The 18,442-nt window shown below is 41.6% G+C and overlaps 3 protein-coding genes and 1 long non-coding RNA gene across 4 annotated transcripts in view; 2 read left to right on the top strand and 2 right to left on the bottom strand.

Annotated features, from left to right (window-relative positions):
• The window catches only part of LOC103515298 (protein transport protein Sec31A), a 10,813-nt gene extending 10,639 nt beyond the window's left edge, over window positions 1–174 (top strand). The window contains exon 4 of the mRNA XM_008480233.2: window positions 166–174. Coding sequence (XP_008478455.1) covers window positions 166–174 — 9 coding nt within the window. The remainder of the gene's footprint in view (window positions 1–165) is intronic.
• Window positions 175–3,416: 3,242 nt separating this feature from the next.
• LOC103515297 lies at window positions 3,417–4,784 on the bottom strand. Its single transcript, XM_008480232.1, has one exon. The coding sequence runs from the start codon at window positions 4,782–4,784 to the stop codon at window positions 3,417–3,419; it is 1,368 nt and encodes a 455-aa protein (XP_008478454.1).
• A 3,146-nt stretch (window positions 4,785–7,930) lies between these two features.
• On the top strand, window positions 7,931–18,001 carry LOC108253156. Its single transcript, XM_017446602.2, has 3 exons — window positions 7,931–8,428; window positions 15,541–16,232; window positions 17,263–18,001. Exons 1-3 carry the CDS (start codon window positions 8,339–8,341, stop codon window positions 17,330–17,332), a joined length of 852 nt encoding a protein of 283 aa, XP_017302091.1. The 5' UTR covers window positions 7,931–8,338; the 3' UTR covers window positions 17,333–18,001.
• LOC113469954 lies at window positions 12,179–12,849 on the bottom strand. Its single transcript, XR_003393208.1, has 2 exons — window positions 12,496–12,849; window positions 12,179–12,370 (listed from the first exon to the last, which is right to left on the bottom strand). It is a non-coding gene; the product is annotated as an uncharacterized LOC113469954 (long non-coding RNA).
• Window positions 18,002–18,442: the final 441 nt, after the last annotated feature.

Here is an 18,442-nt window from a genome sequence, read left to right as displayed (position 1 = left end):
TTTTAATTTAAACAGGTCTTGATTATTGTTCCATAAAATGTAATGTTATTACCAATCAAATATATAAGACCTTGTTTATACTGCGAGAGTAAAGGGACTTTTCAGTCCTATGCTGGTAGTATAAACAAGGTATATTTTATTCCATTCTATTCTATTCTGTTCTAGAGTATATAAAAAAAGATATCTAAAATCCTGCCGATGCCTAAAGATGGGAAAAACGGTGTAAATCTTTTAAAAGACATTTATATTAATTTCTTGTATCTTTTCATTAAAAAGCTTTTTTTTTTATTTTTTAGCCCTTGGGAAAATAAGACCTTGTTTATACTGCGAGAGTAAAGGGACTTTTCAGTCCTATGCTGGTAGTATAAACAAGGTATATTCTATTCTATTCTATTTGAGATTTTGACCACATAATAATGGAGCTCTAAGGGTTAGGTGGTAGAAAACGACTCCGGCGTTAACCTCGCCTAGTGGTTACCTTCCACTCAAGAGTCTATTATTATTATTATTAAAAATTAAATAATAACATCATTGAGTAAGTTTTGGTAAGTTCTGATCATTTCCGAGTGAATTACATCATAGTAGGTAACATAATTGCCATAATTGGTTAACTTTCATGTAGCTGGTCCTAACCAACTTTGGATATTATGTATCATCTCATCAGGTAAAACCCGGCAGTTTAGAAGAAAAACAGAAAAGGCCAAATACGCCCTTTGTCACTGTCCTCAATTGATGATTCTCAGGAAAATATAACTGTCCAAATGTATTTTTTTCGTAAAGATCGTCAAAAATAATAAATAATCCGAAAAGATTTTTTTTTAAAGTATTTCTTCTCTAAGAAATTCGTCCCCAAAGTGTGCGCGGGAAAAATAATGAATAGGTAGGTACTTAGGCACCGATGAACACAAACAAAAAATTCAAGAAGATCACAAACCTAAATCACTAGTTTTCACCTGCAGTGACAAGAAGTCACCAAGCCTAATGCAATTTCATGAAGGTGAACAAAGGAACTTGAAATGTGAACTTTGGTTTCAAATGAAAAACAAATTGAAATATGGTACGGGTACTTACATTGGTTTCAACTTTCAACAGCAGCTTTCATTAACACAAAAAGCACAAAAATCAGGGAACACTACAGAATTTTCACACAAAGAAAACAAATAGAGCCTGCCAGGTAGGTAGAACAACTCAACAAACCAACATCTTGGTAACAAAAGGTAGGTAGGTAGGTAGGTAGGTGACTATGAAATTCAAACTTCAAGAACAAAGTAGGTAAGGTAGGTAGAAAGAATGAATTCCAATCCACAAATTTGTTGGGTAAAAACAAATTAGGTAGGTGATTTAGTTTAAACTTACAAAACGAAAAACACTGGCAAGTACTCAAACAAAAGGTTCAAAATTTGATGGTAGGTTTGTTCCCCTCAACAAGTGTGTAGAGCAAAAGTCAAAGGAAAACTTCAAGGAAAAAGGCTGAAGGCCTAGATATCCGGATTCCCGAAAGGACCAAATGGAGAAGCCCGGGGTGTCTTACCTTTAAACTTTTACTTTTGGGTAGGTAGAGGAGAACACTTCAGATAATTCAGTTAGAAAATTCCGAGTCCGACCGGTAGGTATGATTTTGGTTGAGCGTTGATGTTGGTTGATAAGACGAAGAACGAACAATGGCGAAGCGAAGCACTCAGATTTTTTCGAACCAGCCGGCGTCTTGTTTATATTTGTTTGAAATCAGCTGACTCGCGCGATTGAAGCGACACCCGTGGGCAGGATGTGATTTAGGACAAGGAGGGAATTCAAATTTTAAGGGCGCGTTCACAAACATTCCCCCCACCAAAATGGACATTTTAGAATTGAGCATTCGCCAGATAAAGGTAACAAATGTATGGTAACAAAAGGTAACAAAGGTGAGCAAAAGGTAACAAATGTGAGCAAAAGGTAACAAACGTATGGTACAAATAAACAAAAACAAAAAAAATAAGGTGGTAGCTAGAGCTACAATAAATTTGTGGACTGTAATTATTGGAAAAAGGGAAGGATAAGAAGTTTGCGTACGGGGCGCATAAGGGTGCCCGACGCGGTCTTCAAGGATACTACTCTCACGACTCCGTCTTGAGCCGGAAATACTTCAAGGATTCGAGCAAGAGGCCACTTCAGAGGTGGAGTATTCTCCGAAGTAACAATTACAACGTCACCCACCTTGGGATCAGGGACATGACGCAGCCATTTTTGGCGCTGGATGAGGGTGTGAAGGTATTCATGGGACCACCTCTTCCAAAACTGCTGACACACACGAGACAGTAATTCCCATCGTGGGAGCCTGTTATCAGGAGTCTCAACGAGATCCACTTCCGGACGAGCCAAAAGTGGGGCGCCTACAAGAAAATGACCGGGAGTAAGACAGTCGATACCGTCTACTGGCAAGGAACAAGGAACGCCCAGAGGGCGAGAATTCAGGATGGCCTCAATGCGACATAGAATGGTGGTGAATTCTTCGAACTGAAGAGGACGATCGGTGAGTAGGTGTTTTAGGTGAGTTTTACAAGATTTGACACCCGCCTCCCACAAACCTCCAGCGGAGGGGTTGGCCGGGGTGTTGAAAGTCCATTCGATTGATTGGTTAGACAAATGATTACTAATGGTCTCGCTATTGGACTGAAGGAACTGATAGGTTTCATCGAGTTTGCGAGCGGCACCTTTGAAGTTCGTGCCCTGGTCGCTAAAAACAGACTTGGGTAGACCTCGTCTGGCGACAAAACGGTCAAAACTCGCAAGAAAGCACTCGGTAGATAGGGAACTGAGAGCCTCCAAGTGGACGGCCTTTACGGAAAAACACACGAAGATGGCGAAATAGGCCTTGACAACGGGCGCATTTCGACGTGTGCCTTGAGAGCCTCCAAGTGGACGGCCTTTACGGAAAAACACACGAAGATGGCGAAATAGGCCTTGACAACGGGCGCATTTCGACGTGTGCCCTCTTTGAGTGCAAAGGGACCGGCAAGATCGACTCCAACATGGATGAACGGTCGACCCTGTTCAAAGCGAGAGAGGGGCAGTTCGGACATGTAAGGTTGGCGAGGTTTGGCGTTAAACCTATAACAGCATCACAAATGCGGACAAGGGCAGTACCTAATAGAACTTGACTATTTGGTGTAGCTGTGGAGGTGCATGACAAACTAGCAGGAGGTATTGGCACATTTGAATGGCTGGTTCCAGGAGATTCTGGGTCAGACTTCTCATGATGAAGCAAGGTGTGGTGGTTGCGAGACTGACAGGTGCGGCAGGAGAATCGAGACTTGCATTCTCGCCTTGAATGCGGACCAAAGCATGCAAAACAGAGCTTCTTTCCTTTAAGAAGTTCATAACGGGCAGGAACCGACATGTCCAAGAACTTGGTACAGTCTATCAGACGGTGTGATTGGTTACAACAAATGCAGGTATGGGAAGCAGGTGTGCTTGCTACAAATGCTTTTCGGACCACAGAGGGTCACTCCTTCATTATTCACGGTGGCAGTAGCGGTCAAATGCGGCGGTGATTTCAGCTCAGGTACTTCATCTGGAGGTAAGGTTATAGGTAGGTCTTCGTGGGGCCATTTGTCCTGACTTTCCTGAAGGAAGGCGGGACCATGCCACCACAAGTCATGATTCACAATTTGGGATGGTAAGCATCCCCGGCTGCCAAGGTCGGCTGGGTTAAGGTCCGTGCGTATGTGTTTCCACTGATGAGGATCGGTGCGATCCAGAATGTTGACTACCCGATTTGCCACAAATGTTTTCAGTAGGTGCGGAGGTGTCTTCAACCAAGACAGTACAACAGTAGAATCTGAAAACATGTGCATGACTTGAATATTTAAACGATTCCGGAAGGGCATGAGCGATTCAACTACCGAAGCTAACAGTTGACAGGCGGTTAGCTCCAATCGCGGGATGGTTACAGGTTTGACAGGAGCAACTTTGGTCTTTGCTCGAATGAGGTTGACCAACACACGTTGATCGGAGCAAACGACACGGATGTACACGGCGGCGGCCAAGGCAATGCTAGAGGCATCAGCAAATCCAATTAATTCAGGCGGGTTTACATAGGTGTCTAATACATAGCGTGGTATCTTCATCATTTGAAGGTCTGGTAGTTCGCTGATGAATGAGGACCATTCAGCAAGTAAATCGTCAGGCAACGGTTCATCCCATCCGAGGCCCATCAGCCAGAGCCTCTGCATGAGGATTTTCATCCAAACAATGACCGGGCCGAGGAACCCAGGTAGGTCAAAGATACGGGCAATCTGGGACAGGACCTGACGTTTGGTTACACAGACATCTATGATCGGTTTGACATGGTACGAGAAAACATCTTCCTTGGAATCCCATTGGATTCCCAAGACACGGAGCGTTTGATTATCTCCCATTGGATGAGAGTTTTCAAGGAGATCAAGAGACAAGCCCTCCAAGACCTCCGGATGTGAGCAGGACCACTTGCGGAGTTCAAAGCCACCTGCAGCCAACAGATTGGACAATTGTTCCCGTAGCTCACAGGCTTCAGAAATGGAGCTGGCACCGGTTACTACATCATCAACGTAGATGTCGTTTTCCAAGACCTCAGCGGCTTTAGGAAACTTTGGCCCCTCATCAATGGTCAATTGTTTTATTACCCGTAACGCATGGTAAGGTGAACTGGCTACTCCAAAACAGACACGGGTGATCTCATACTGCTGAACAGACAACTGGGGATCTTGTCTCCATAAGATCTGCTGGTGCACAGAATCTTGAGGATCCACTTTGATGGCTCGATACATTTGTTTTATATCAGCGGTCAAAACAATGGGGCCCTTTGGGGGCCTTGAAAATATGAAAAGGCACACCTACCACTCACGAGAAAAAAAAAATGAGCCATCAACCATCAAAATCGGTCAAGTGGTTTAGGCCGTCGAGCGATCAACGTCAAAGAAAGGAAGCAGCAGCAGAAAATGATGAAAAATTTGACGTTTTTCAAAGTCAAATATCTGCGGCTAAACTTAACCGATATTGACCATGGCGAATTCGATGGTGATATCAAATTCGCGGTTCGAACCCCGGAAGTGGCACTTTTTATATAAAAGTGATCATTTCTCGCAAATTTCAAATGAAAACCCCCATTTTTTTTATTTTTGAATTCTACGTCGAATTTCATGGGGAACCACACAATCTATTGCTATTATTGGTAAGTGGTAAGTACGGGGGGCGAGATTTTTTTTATCCTGAACAAGGGATGTGATATATCAGATCCGTGTAGTTTTAGGTTCTGAATAACGTGGTGGCATTAGTTTTTCGTTATCTTTCATTTTTGAGGTCTTGGATGTAAAGGGTATAGTTTGGACACCCCCTATTCCCAAGATTTCAAAAATGAAAAATAACGAAAAACTAGTGCCACTACGTTATTCAGCACCTAAAACTACACGGATTTGATATATCACATCCCTTGTTGAGGATGAAAAAAAAATCTCGCCCCCCGTACTTCCCACTTACCAATAGATTGTGTGGTTCCCCATGAAATTCGACGTAGAATTCAAAAATAAAAAAAATGGGGGTTTTCATTTGAAATTTGCGAGAAATGATCACTTTTATATAAAAAGTGCCACTTCCGGGGTTCGAACCGCGAATTTGATATCACCATCGAATTCGCCATGGGCATTTTCCGGACGTACGCCAGTTCGTTCCCAAAACTTTTTTTTTTTTTTTTTCCAGGTAAGCGATAATGAATTTGTTCCTTAAATTGTAAGGGGCAAATCCACTTGAAATTGTAAGGGTCAAATACTGAGTTCGTTCCGACTACCTGTGTGTTAGATATTAATATCATAGTACCTACCTATGCGTTATGTTTTCTACAAATGGATGTGAATCCTACCATGCACAAGTTAATAGTTTAATCCCATCCGCTCATTCAAACATCTTCAAGTTCATTGAAATATTCCTTGGAATACAAAATGAAACCTATTGTAAGATAAATCAAGAGAAACAGATGAAACGGAGAAAGATTATACTAACAAAGGAAAATTACGTAAGAGATTTGATGAGTAGACTGGAAAGTGGAAACTTAACAGTATTTGATTTCGTAAAAAAAGTATCTGTTAAATTTCTCCCTGTACCTACCTAAATAGCTGTAATTAGGTGTAAATTTACAGCTTTTATTTTATTTAAACTTTATTTCATTTTAATTAATAATGAAAATTTAATAATATATTATTATGTGGAAAATAATTATTCTTTTAGTACTTCAGGTAGGTGGGAACGAACTCAGTATTGAACCCTTACAGATTTGGGAACGAACTGGCGCAAAAAAAGGTCAGCGGGAACGAACTGGCGACCTCCCCCCTTTCCTATCTTTAGAACAAAACAGAACTTCAGTGCGGCAGGAGAATCGAGACTTGCAATCTCGCCTTGAATGTGGACCAAAGCATGCAAAACAGAGCTTCTTTCCTTTAAGAAGTTCATAACGGGCAGGAACCGACATGTCCAAGAACTTGGTACAGTCTATCAGACGGTGTGATTGGTTACAACAAATGCAGGTATGGGAAGCAGGTGTGCTTGCTACAAATGCTTTTCGGACCACGGGGGCTGATTTTACTACGGGGTTAGGTTTGGGTTTTGAAGATGTGCAAGGAGTTGAGTGTAACAGTTCATTGGCAGTGACCCTTCCTTGGATGAATTTAACCAAATCATTGTAGGATGGGATGTCCCGGCTTTGGGCCCGGACATTTTCAAAAGCCTGCCGTGTATTTGGATCAATGATACGCAGACCCATAAACAGCAACATGAAATCTCCTAGGTTACCACGATAAGCATTTTTCAATGCCTCTACCTGGATATTGAAAGTGTCCAAGAAACATGTGTAGCTGTGACTCTGAAGTCAAAGGTTTGGACAGCAAACCAAACAGCTTCTGACAAATATGGTTGGTGATCACTCTTTGGTTGGTGAAACGATTGGTAAGATTGGCATAGGCAGTTTCGTAACCCTCCTCCGAGAGTGCAATCCCATTTATGGTGTGTGCTGCAGTGCCTGTAACCAAGGACTTGAGGTAACTAAACTTTTCAATGTTAGTCATAGATTGGGTGTGGATCAAAGCATCAAACAGAGATTTAAATGCAGGAAATTTATCATAATCCCCATCAAAAGGTGGAATATTCACAACGGGTAACCTTGGCCGGTCAGGTTGACGAGCCACAGGTTCTGGACCCTGGGTGGGCACTGAAGCTGCAGGTTCAAGGGTTGCAGCCGCTCTCTAGCGGGTCTCCCTTTAGTGCTAAGAAGATGAAACCAAGAAAAGGCACTTCTCCTCGACGAGACCTTTCCGGAGACACCTTGATCATCTTCTCATCATTTGTAGAACGGGCTGTAAGTGTGATTAAAGGATTTGGGTGAAAAGAAAAAAAAAATTCGCGATTTTCAAGATATTTGAGTCTATCAGAAAACCGGTTAAACAAATCGTAGAAAGGTCGGGTTTTGGAGATTTCGCATCCATTTTCACGTCCGACCAGGAATATCAAATAAAATTTCTTTAAAGTTAAAGGGAAGTGGGAGAAAAGTTGAACTGAAAATGCCGAAAAACGATGAAATCTGTTTCGTGGTTATAAAGGCCGGGCGGCGCTTCGAACTCTTGACGTTCGCGCGCCTCCCGGCACGCTTGATTAAGATAAAGGGAGAACGGGCTCTAGTGTTGATTTTATAATAATAGTAATAATAATAGACTCTTGAGTGAAAAGCAGCCACTAGGCGAGGTTAACGCCGGATTTCTACCACCTAACCCTTTTAAATCATTACATGAAAGTAAAATCAAATCAAGAATAACAATAAACTGAATATTAAACAAATTAGGTAGGTAGATAGGTACTGATTTTCTTTAATCACGATCGAATAAACTACGGGCTAAAAAATTCCGGGAGGGACGGACCCAGCTTGGGTACGATACGGTAAGTTACGCTACAGTCACCTACGGCCATGCCTCTATGCATACGGCCATGCCTCAGCCACGCGCAAGCGGGCGGAGTCTGCTTGTCTTATATATATGAAGGAGGGGCGGCCCAGGTCACCCACGATCCACTGGGCGAACCTCCCGGGGAATCCCTTATTTCTCCTTCTTCCATTTATTTACACGGTTACTACACTAGAAAATGATTAATACGACTTTACGATATCACTTAACTAGTAGGCAATTTTATTTACAAAAGTCTAATAGTGAGTAGTCCTCCTCCACGTTGGTGCACCCTGGATAACGCTAATCAGACTACATTTGGACGCCAAACTGTCCTTTCGATCTCTTGGCTATCTTAAATATTTTCATTGGATATACTGAATCATCTATCTCTCTCTAATATGAATGCCTCACGCTCTCGTACGATTGGGCCATCGCTCAGAATCTGTCAAATAAATATTGAAGGGCTAAGTGCCTCTAAATCTGATTATCTACTACTCGATCATAATATTGATATTCTTTTGATTAAGAGTACCTCAATAAGACAGCTCTCAAGTTACAAACCCGTAACAATCTCATCCAGAAGCTGACCAATACCTCCTGGGGAGCGCATGCCGATGTCCTTCGAACTTCTGCTCTGGCACTTGTTTACTCGACTTTCTCCTGTTTGGCTGCAAAGCTGTCACACTCAGAGAGTTGATGTTCAGTTGAACTCCACCATGCGGCTCATTTCCGGAACAGTCTGTTCCACACCTACCGAGTGGCTACCTGCCCTAAGTCATATCGCCCCTCCACCTTTACGTCGTAAGCAAGCTTTGGTCAAAATGTATGACAAGATCCAAGCCAACCTACAGATCCCTCTCCATGATGATCTCCTTGAAATACCTCACACGAGACTCTCTTCAAGAAAACCCCCGTTGTCATTGGGTAAACATCTTCGTGACAGAAATTTCAATATGGATGCTGAATGGAAGGATGAGTGGATACAAAGCACGCACCAGTCTCCTCTTTTTGAATTTGCGGGTAGCGCCTTGACCACTACACCACCGAGGTAGGTAGCGCCTTGACCACTACACCACCGAGGTAGGTAGCGCCTTGACCACTACACCACCGAGGTAGGTAGCGCCTTGACCACTACACCACCGAGGTAGGTAGCGCCTTGACCACTACACCACCGAGGTAGGTAGCGCCTTGACCACTACACCACCGAGGTAGGTAGCGCCTTGACCACTACACCACCGAGGTAGGTAGCGCCTTGACCACTACACCACCGAGGTAGGTAGCGCCTTGACCACTACACCACCGAGGTAGGTAGCGCCTTGACCACTACACCACCGAGGTAGGTAGCGCCTTGACCACTACACCACCGAGGTAGGTATTCCATACCTCGGCTGGGATTGAACCCACGCCCTCCTGTTTACCAGGCGAGCGCCTTGACCACTACACCACCGAGGCAGAAAACAGCGAGACTCATAAAACAGGAGAAACTATTATTGGACAAATTATCAAGCGTGACGGGAGGCGCGTGAACGTGAGTTTTTTCACAGATTTGGCGTTAAAAAAGCGGTTGAACCGTACATTTCTCGAGGTCCGGCCCGCGAAAACTTTTGATCATCAATAATAATGGAAGTTGTCTGCAAAATTTTAGCGACCTGTGACTGAAGGTAAAGTCGTGAGAAGCGCTAGTTCCTTTTGAGCTTTTTCCCAGTATAGCCCTAAATGGCGGAACTTTCGTCGCTCGAACTTGGCACAGAGATTCGATAAATTATGTCGATCAAAAATATCCTTGGGCCCTGTTTCCAGAAGGTACGGTTCGGCTGTGATTCCGGACGAGAGTTTTCCGGTACGTATATAATAGAAAAATATATATATATATATCCGGTCACACTAAGCTATAGTCCATTCACACTAACCTATTGTTCTCATCCACTCCAGTCACCAGCACGGTCACGTCCACATCGTTGTACTCCTCGGCAAAGTTCGTCTCTCCGGCCTCGGCTAACTTCGACTCCAGCGTGCATTCCAACGCCTGAGGGCACCACGCGCATAGACTCTCCGGAATATCACGAACCTACACGAAGTGGGCATTTGTGAAAATGTTGGTCAAACAAAGGAATTTCAGATGATAAGAATTAATCTTCTTATTATTATTATTCCGTCGCTTCGCTCCGGAATCCCGCTAGTTCATCCCGAGGCATGGCCAAACTTGTGGAAAAGGCATGGCCGAACTTGTAGTTATCAAACTAAAAACATAAACGAAACTCAAATATTAGGCGAGCGAGGAAAAGTTTTCTCTCCCGCAGTCTCTGCACTCTGTGTATTTCTTATGGTGATTTTAACGATCAAAAATTGATCATATCTCAGGATCGGTTTAGATTTTCGCAAAATCCTTTCTTATTGCACACCTAGACCATAAAACGTATATTCCTACCAAATTTTAGCTTTCTAGGTGTTGTGGTTCTAGAGATAGAGCGATCAGTGTGTGAACTATGAAATGTGAACTGTGAATGGATCTCGTTCTTATAATATAAGATAATACATATAAGATTTCATTTCTCTACGACAAACCGTTCTCGAGATATTTTGTTCACAACTTTTTTACTTTTTCCCATTTAAACCTGTAGTACGTACGTAAGGTAACGTACAGACCATGGGCCAAAAACCACTTTTTAGTCCGTCCTTCCTTTATAATTACAATAGTAATGAAAAGGTATAAGGGACGGACTATTGTATTTGCTTCGGTGTCTGTCGGTCGGTCTGTCCCCGTAGAAGGACTTATCCAAACCTGGTCGACCTATATATCAAATTAAAGGTCTTTTTACCAGGATCACGAAAATGGTGGTGCAAAATTTGTCCAGAGAACCCTAAAGACAAAAAAACCAATAAAAACTGGTTTTTGGGGGATTTTTTTACATTTTTTCACACAAATGAGCTCTGATCTTGAAATTTGTCGCGACGACCTATGAACTCAAAGCGAGAAAGTTTTAGATAACACTTCAGTCGATAATTTAAGACCGGTTTTAGCGTCACCTGTGTTAAGCTACGCCGAGAAAGGCCAATAAATGGACGGGTGACTTGAACATTATATCTTGTTAGTTATTAAAAATGTATTCACTCGAAAAAATTTGCTCTACAAAAATTCTGTACACTGTGAGAAAGAAAAACAATCGCTAGGTATGATATCGGCGTGCTTGAGACTCTCATGTTCCGAGAGCTGTATCTCACGATCTAGTGAACGCATTTTCTTCGTTTTAGTCTCAATATTTTTTTTTAATTTTTATAGTTTTTTCTGAGATAATAAAAAAAAATCATGAGAATCACCAATTGTCTATTGAAATCAGAAATGATATGTATCTGTTCAGTTTTAATCTTTTAATGTTTCGTTATGGTAATACACAAATTTGAAATTTCCCAGACTTGAAAGAGTTGATAATGTTGATATATTTCATTTCCTTGTATACCGTTTGATAAACTGGTAATATTGTGGGTTGGGTAGGGTATTCTTCCCATTATGGAGTACCTATGTTATACTTCCAGTGTTAGAACTGCGGCATTCCGCGGGTAATACTTGTAAATCCCGCAAAATCCCACGCGGAATTGGTACCAAATAAAAAATGGGGGTTCCCATAAGAGTGACCTATATTTGGCAAAAAATGGGCCGTTTTGCAATAAAAATTGCAAATTTAAAAAAAAAGCCATTCTAATCATTAAAATTTCATCTACATGATGCCGTTTATTTCATTCCTTAATTCCCAGCCGTTTCTGAGATATAAGCGTGGTTCGCAAATCACGAACCACCCTGTATATATACACAGCATGGCTCAGAAGTCCTAGTCTGACCCCTTGTAACTTTTAAACGGCTTGAAATATTGAAGTTCTGTTTTGTTCTAAAGATAGGAAAATGCCCATGGCGAATTCGATGGTGATATCAAAATCGCGGTTTGAACCCCGGAAGTGGCACTTTTTATATATAAAATTGATCATTTCTCGCGAATTTCAAATGAGAAACCCTATTTTTTTTTTTTATTTCATTTTCAAATTCTACGTCGAATTTCATGGGGAACCACACAATCTATTGCTATTATTGGTAAGTGGTAAGTACGGGGGGCGAGATTTTTTTTATCCTGGTTCCTGAAAGCTATAGACCCATAGCTTTACTTTCTGTTTGCCTCAAGCTTCTTGAGAGACTAATCTTCAACAGAATAGCACCTATAATAGACCAAGTAATTCCACCTGAACAAGCCGGATTCAGATCAGGACGGAACTGCACAGATCAGGTATTGTGTCTGACAAACTACATTGAGAACGGTTTTCAACTGGGACTCAAAACTGCTGCGGCGTTTGTTGATCTGACTGCTGCCTATGACACCGTATGGAAAAAGGGTCTCTTGCTGAAACTAATCAAGGTGGTTCCAGATCTCAAGATTATTAGCCTCCTCAACAATGACTCAAAACTGCTGCGGCGTTTGTTGATCTGACTGCTGCCTATGACACCGTATGGAAAAAGGGTCTCTTGCTGAAACTAATCAAGGTAGTTCCAGATCTCAAGATTATTAACCTCCTCAACAACATGCTCAGCGATCGGCAGTTCCAGGTTTTCCTCAATGATATGAAAAGTAAGACCAAAAGACTGAACAATGGTTTGCCACAGGGGTCAGTTCTCTCTCCGTTGCTGTACAATCTCTACACCCACGATGTCCCACAGTCACTGTCCAGGAAATTCATGTATGCAGACGACATGGCATATGCAGTTCAAGGTAGCAGCTGGCAAGATATTGAATTAAAACTAGAATATGATCTCGATATTCTTTTTGCATATCTGAAGAAATGGCGTCTCCAGCCTAGCTTATCTAAAACTGAGGTGTGCTGTTTCCACCTGTATAACCGTGAAGCTGACAGAAAACTTTCCATCACTGTTGGAGACCGTGAACTTAACCATAACTTCCACCCAAATGCAGAAACGAAAGAAAAAAAATCTGCTGTTTTATTCCTGTTCATAACCGCACAGCCTAAAACAAACTGTTTAACTAACAGAAATGCAGAAACGAAAGAAAAAAATCTCCTGTTTTATTCCTGTTCATAACCGCACTTAACCATAACTTCCACCCAAAATATCTCGGAGTTGTATTGGATCGGTCCCTCACCTTCAAAGAGTACCTCAATAAGACAGCTCTCAAGTTACAAACCCGTAACAATCTCATCCAGAAGCTGACCAATACCTCCTGGGGAGCGCATGCTGATGTCCTTCGAACTTCTGCTCTGGCACTTGTTTACTCCACTGCTGAGTATTGTTCTCCTGTTTGGCTGCAGAGCTGTCACACTCAGAGAGTTGATGTTCAGTTGAACTCCACCATGCGGCTCATTTCTGTGGGAACGAACTCAGTATTGAACCCTTACAGATTTGGGAACGAACTGGCGCAAAAAAAGGTCAGCGGGAACGAACTGGCGACCTCCCCCCTTTCCTATCTTTAGAACAAAACAGAACTTCAATATTTCAAGCCATTCAAAAGTTACAAGGGGTCAGACTAGCGCTTCTGAGCCATGCTGTGTATAACCCATGGGTTTTATTTCCCATTAAAGGTTTTTAAAAAGTTTTATTTTGAACACAAATTTAAAAAAGATAATAATGGTAAAAATATTGATTATTTATTTTGAAATTTATGATTATTTAAGGAAAAATACAATAACGTATAAAAAAAAACTTGGAAAATATAATATTAAAGAAAACGTAACTCGTGCTCGATGCACTGCTTGTTCTCAACTGCTGCCCACCCTGCACTTCCCATGCAGTCAGCAGGGAATGAGTCAGAAACCGCTGACCAAGCGATTTGTGGGTACATATCTATATTAATAAAAGAGTAAACCCTGACTCATTCATTCATAATCAACGCACAGCCGAAACGGCTGGACCGAATTTGATGAAACTTCGAGAATAGCTTCCTTTTGATTTGAATAGGCCCACAAATTTCAATATGGATGCTGAATGGAAGGATGAGTGGATACAAAGCACGCACCAGTCTCCTCTTTTTGAATTTGCGGGTTCCAGTTTCTCTCGCAAGGAGTCCTCTCTCCCAAGGAAAGCTTTATGCTTAAGTAGATAGAAGTGTTATTATTTCTTTTGTTTTTGTTAAATGTTCCTTTGTTCTGTATTCTATGTATATCCTTTGAAAAAATAAAAAGTCCATACGATAAATAATAATAATTAATGAGGAAACTAATCGGGAAAAAGTACTTAAAGATAATAACGACGATGATAATAATAATAATAATTCCCGTATTAATAATAATGATTTTTTTTAAAACTACTTTCAGTTCCTGTCTTAGTTAGTCAAACTAATTGTCCAACATTACTTTCCCACATAGAATAGCTCTCCTATAAGCTAATCCTGACCAGGATTAAATGATAATCCGAGTTTAAAATTCGGCCCTAAGAACGGATTTTCCGAAACTCGCAGTGGTTTCCAAACTATGACCAAAAAACTACTAAAAATCGACCCATGGCCAAAACAGGTGGGTCAATTTACATGAAGTTTGTAAGTAAGGTAGTTGTCTTTTAATTCCCGTGTCACACATGCATTCTACCTTGATGATCTGAAGCTTTATGCCCATAGTTCTGACCAACTTCAAAGCATGATGGAAATATAGTGGTGAATTTCAGTTCATCAATCTGTATGTCACTTGGCCTCAACAAATGCAATATTCTACGGATTTTTCAAAACTCGCAGTGGTGCCCAAATTAGGGACGAAAACGAATAAAAGTATAATATGGTGCCAAAATAGTATGGTCAGATTAAACGGTGCGTTACGGTCAGGTAAGGTATGGTACGATACGGCACGGTACGGTTAGGGTCAGTCAAGTACGGTCAGGTACAGTTAAGTATGGTACGATACGGCACGGTACGGTTAGGGTCAGTTAAGTACGGTACGATATGGTACGGTCAGGTACAGTCAAGTACGGTCAGGTCCTGTACTATATGGTACGATACGACATAGTCAGGTACGGTCAAGTACGATACGGTACGGTGAGCTTATGAGCTACAGTACTATACGGTACGGAACAGTCAGATACGATCGGGTACAGTCAAGTATAGTCAGGTGCGGTACGATACGGTAAGTTACGCTACAGTCACCTACGGCCATGCCTCTATGCATACGGCCATGCCTCAGCCACGCGCAAGCGGGCGGAGTCTGCTTGTCTTATATATATGAAGGAGGGGCGGCCCAGGTCACCCACGATCCACTGGGCGAACCTCCCGGGGAATCCCTTATTTCTCCTTCTTCCATTTATTTACACGGTTACTACACTAGAAAATGATTAATACGACTTTACGATATCACTTAACTAGTAGGCAATTTTATTTACAAAAGTCTAATAGTGAGTAGTCCTCCTCCACGTTGGTGCACCCTGGATAACGCTAATCAGACTACATTTGGACGCCAAACTGTCCTTTCGATCTCTTGGCTATCTTAAATATTTTCATTGGATATACTGAATCATCTATCTCTCTCTAATATGAATGCCTCACGCTCTCGTACGATTGGGCCATCGCTCAGAATCTGTCAAATAAATATTGAAGGGCTAAGTGCCTCTAAATCTGATTATCTACTACTCGATCATAATATTGATATTCTTTTGATTCAAGAGACCCACACAAGTGACTCAGAACAAATTAACTCTCGAGGAAAAATATCTGGCTTTGACCTTGTATCGTCACTGAACCATCCTAAATACGGCATTGCTACCTATGTTAAGAATGAACACTTCTCAAATACTGCTGTCATTGACTCTTCTATCTCACCAGACAATCTTTTCTCCATCACCATCAAGCTGAATGACATCTCCATCTCCAATGTTTACAAACCTCCATCTGCTAACTGGCCTTTGAATGTTCATCCTACTCACCCACACCCTTCAGTCTACCTTGGAGATTTCAACAGTCACCACACTCAATGGGGATATTCTGTAGATGATACAAACGGAGAACAGCTGATAGATTGGGCGGAGAGCCATCACCTTCACCTTGTTCATGATGCCAAACAGATTGGAACATTTCACTCAGCTCGATGGGGTAGAGACTACAATCCCGATCTCTGCTTCATTTCCAGTAACTCTGATGGGCAACCCACACCTTGTTCCCGTGAAGTCCTTCCTGGTTTCCCGCACAGTCAACATCGCCCCGTGATCATTGATGTTGGAATCAAAGTACCACTTGTCTCTTCAGTGCCAAAACCAAGATGGAACTTCCAAAAAGCAGACTGGAAAACTTACAGCAAAAAATTAGACGACTCCATCAGATTCATTCCTCCAATATCTTCTAATTACAGACGCTTCACCAAACTAGTCAAGAGCGTTGCTAGTTGCTAAATCTTGTATAACTAGAGGCTTTCGGAAAGAGTATATCCCATGCTGGAATAAAACTACTGATCTCTTGTACAGGAACTTCCAGAAATCAGGCAATACTAAAACTGCCGATGAGCTAATACTTTCTCCGGATAAAATGAGAGCCGAGAAATGGAAAGGAACTGTAGAGAGTATGAACTTTACCCACTCGAGTAGAAAGGCCTGGTCTGTGATTCGAAAACTTGGAGGAGCGAACAGACCAAATTCAAAGACAGTCAACATACATCCTGACAAAATCGCCAAGAGAATTGTACAAGTCTCTAAATCAGAACCGGACAAAGAGATTTCCAGGAAAGTTCAACAAGACCTGAAAGAACTTAGGAGAACTACTGACCCTAACTCAACTGTCTCGGGTGCTTTCTCTGAAGATGAAATCAATGAGGCGTTGCTGGATACTAAGACGGGTAAAGCTGCTGGTTTTGATGAAATGTATCCTGAATTCCTAACGAACTGTGGCCCTCGTACTAGGAAATGGTTGTGTGCTTTCTTCACCGACATTCTTCTTACAAATCGCTTACCAACTGATTTCAAGAAAACCAAAGTAATAGCCCTTCTGAAACCCAACAAACCCAATGATGTTCCTGAAAGCTATAGACCCATAGCTTTACTTTCTGTTTGCCTCAAGCTTCTTGAGAGACTAATCTTCAACAGAATAGCACCTATAAGCTTTTCCCAGCTTTTCCCTGTCAAGGGATTTATTTAGGATAATTAGGATGGAATGTTTGGGGCTGCTTTCCTGAGAGCATCTCCTCTTGGGGGAGCGGTCTTGGACGTTTCATCTTGGAGACACAAAATTGAATTTAATCCCATGTAGGTAGTTTTAATTTTACTTTTTACTTTTTTAATTTTTTACAAGTACTTTTGATATAACTTCCAAAAAGCAGACTGGAAAACTTACAGCAAAAAATTAGACGACTCCATCAGATTCATTCCTCCAATATCTTCTAATTACAGACGCTTCACCAAACTAGTCAAGAGCGTTGCTAGTTGCTAAATCTTGTATAACTAGAGGCTTTCGGAAAGAGTATATCCCATGCTGGAATAAAACTACTGATCTCTTGTACAGGAACTTCCAGAAATCAGGCAATACTAAAACTGCCGATGAGCTAATACTTTCTCCGGATAAAATGAGAGCCGAGAAATGGAAAGGAACTGTAGAGAGTATGAACTTTACCCACTCGAGTAGAAAGGCCTGGTCTGTGATTCGAAAACTTGGAGGAGCGAACAGACCAAATTCAAAGACAGTCAACATACATCCTGACAAAATCGCCAAGAGAATTGTACAAGTCTCTAAATCAGAACCGGACAAAGAGATTTCCAGGAAAGTTCAACAAGAACTGAAAGAACTTAGGAGAACTACTGACCCTAACTCAACTGTCTCGGGTGCTTTCTCTGAAGATGAAATCAATGAGGCATTGCTGGATACTAAGACGGGTAAAGCTGCTGGTTTCGATGAAATGTATCCTGAATTCCTAACGAACTGTGGCCCTCGTACTAGGAAATGGTTGTGTGCTTTCTTCACCGATATTCTTCTTACAAATCGCTTACCAACTGATTTCAAGAAAACCAAAGTAATAGCCCTTCTGAAACCCAACAAACCCAATGATGTTCCTGAAAGCTATAGACCCATAGCTTTACTTTCTGTTTGCCTCAAGCTTCTTGAGAGACTAATCTTCAACAGAATAGCACCTATAAGCTTTTCCCAGCTTTTCCCTGTCAAGGGATTTATTTAGGATAATTAGGATGGAATGTTTGGGGCTGCTTTCCTGAGAGCATCTCCTCTTGGGGGAGCGGTCTTGGACGTTTCATCTTGGAGACACAAAATTGAATTTAATCCCATGTAGGTAGTTTTAATTTTACTTTTTACTTTTTTAATTTTTTACAAGTACTTTTGATATATTTTATTTTTATTATTATTTTATTTAGTAGGTAACTAAAAAGGGCATTGGTGTTGTCATTTGCAATATCTTGCAAATGGTGTTATGCTCCTTGTAAAAAAAAAAAATAAAAAAAAATGGACCAAGTAACTTTTCCACAAGTTTGGCCATGCCTCGGGATGAACTAGCGGGATTCCGGAGCGAAGCGACGGAATTCAGCTAGTCTT

This window comes from Diaphorina citri, unplaced genomic scaffold (genome assembly GCF_000475195.1).
Source record: "Diaphorina citri unplaced genomic scaffold, Diaci psyllid genome assembly version 1.1 scaffold1314, whole genome shotgun sequence".
In the NCBI taxonomy this organism is placed as follows: domain Eukaryota; kingdom Metazoa; phylum Arthropoda; class Insecta; order Hemiptera; family Psyllidae; genus Diaphorina; species Diaphorina citri.
This window is presented reverse-complemented; position numbering and strand designations above follow the sequence as displayed.

Bases quoted from the DNA above. Each gene is read 5' to 3' on its own strand.
- LOC103515297 (XM_008480232.1), bottom strand. From the start codon at position 4,784: ATGTATCGAGCCATCAAAGTGGATCCTCAAGATTCTGTGCACCAGCAG.
- LOC108253156 (XM_017446602.2), top strand. From the start codon at position 8,339: ATGAATGCCTCACGCTCTCGTACGATTGGGCCATCGCTCAGAATCTGT. The intron at 8,429-15,540 runs CTACTACTCGAT...AAATCTGATTAT, and splicing joins GTGCCTCTAAATCTGATTAT to CTACTACTCGATCATAATAT. The intron at 16,233-17,262 runs ATTCATTCCTCC...CGACTCCATCAG, and splicing joins AAATTAGACGACTCCATCAG to ATTCATTCCTCCAATATCTT.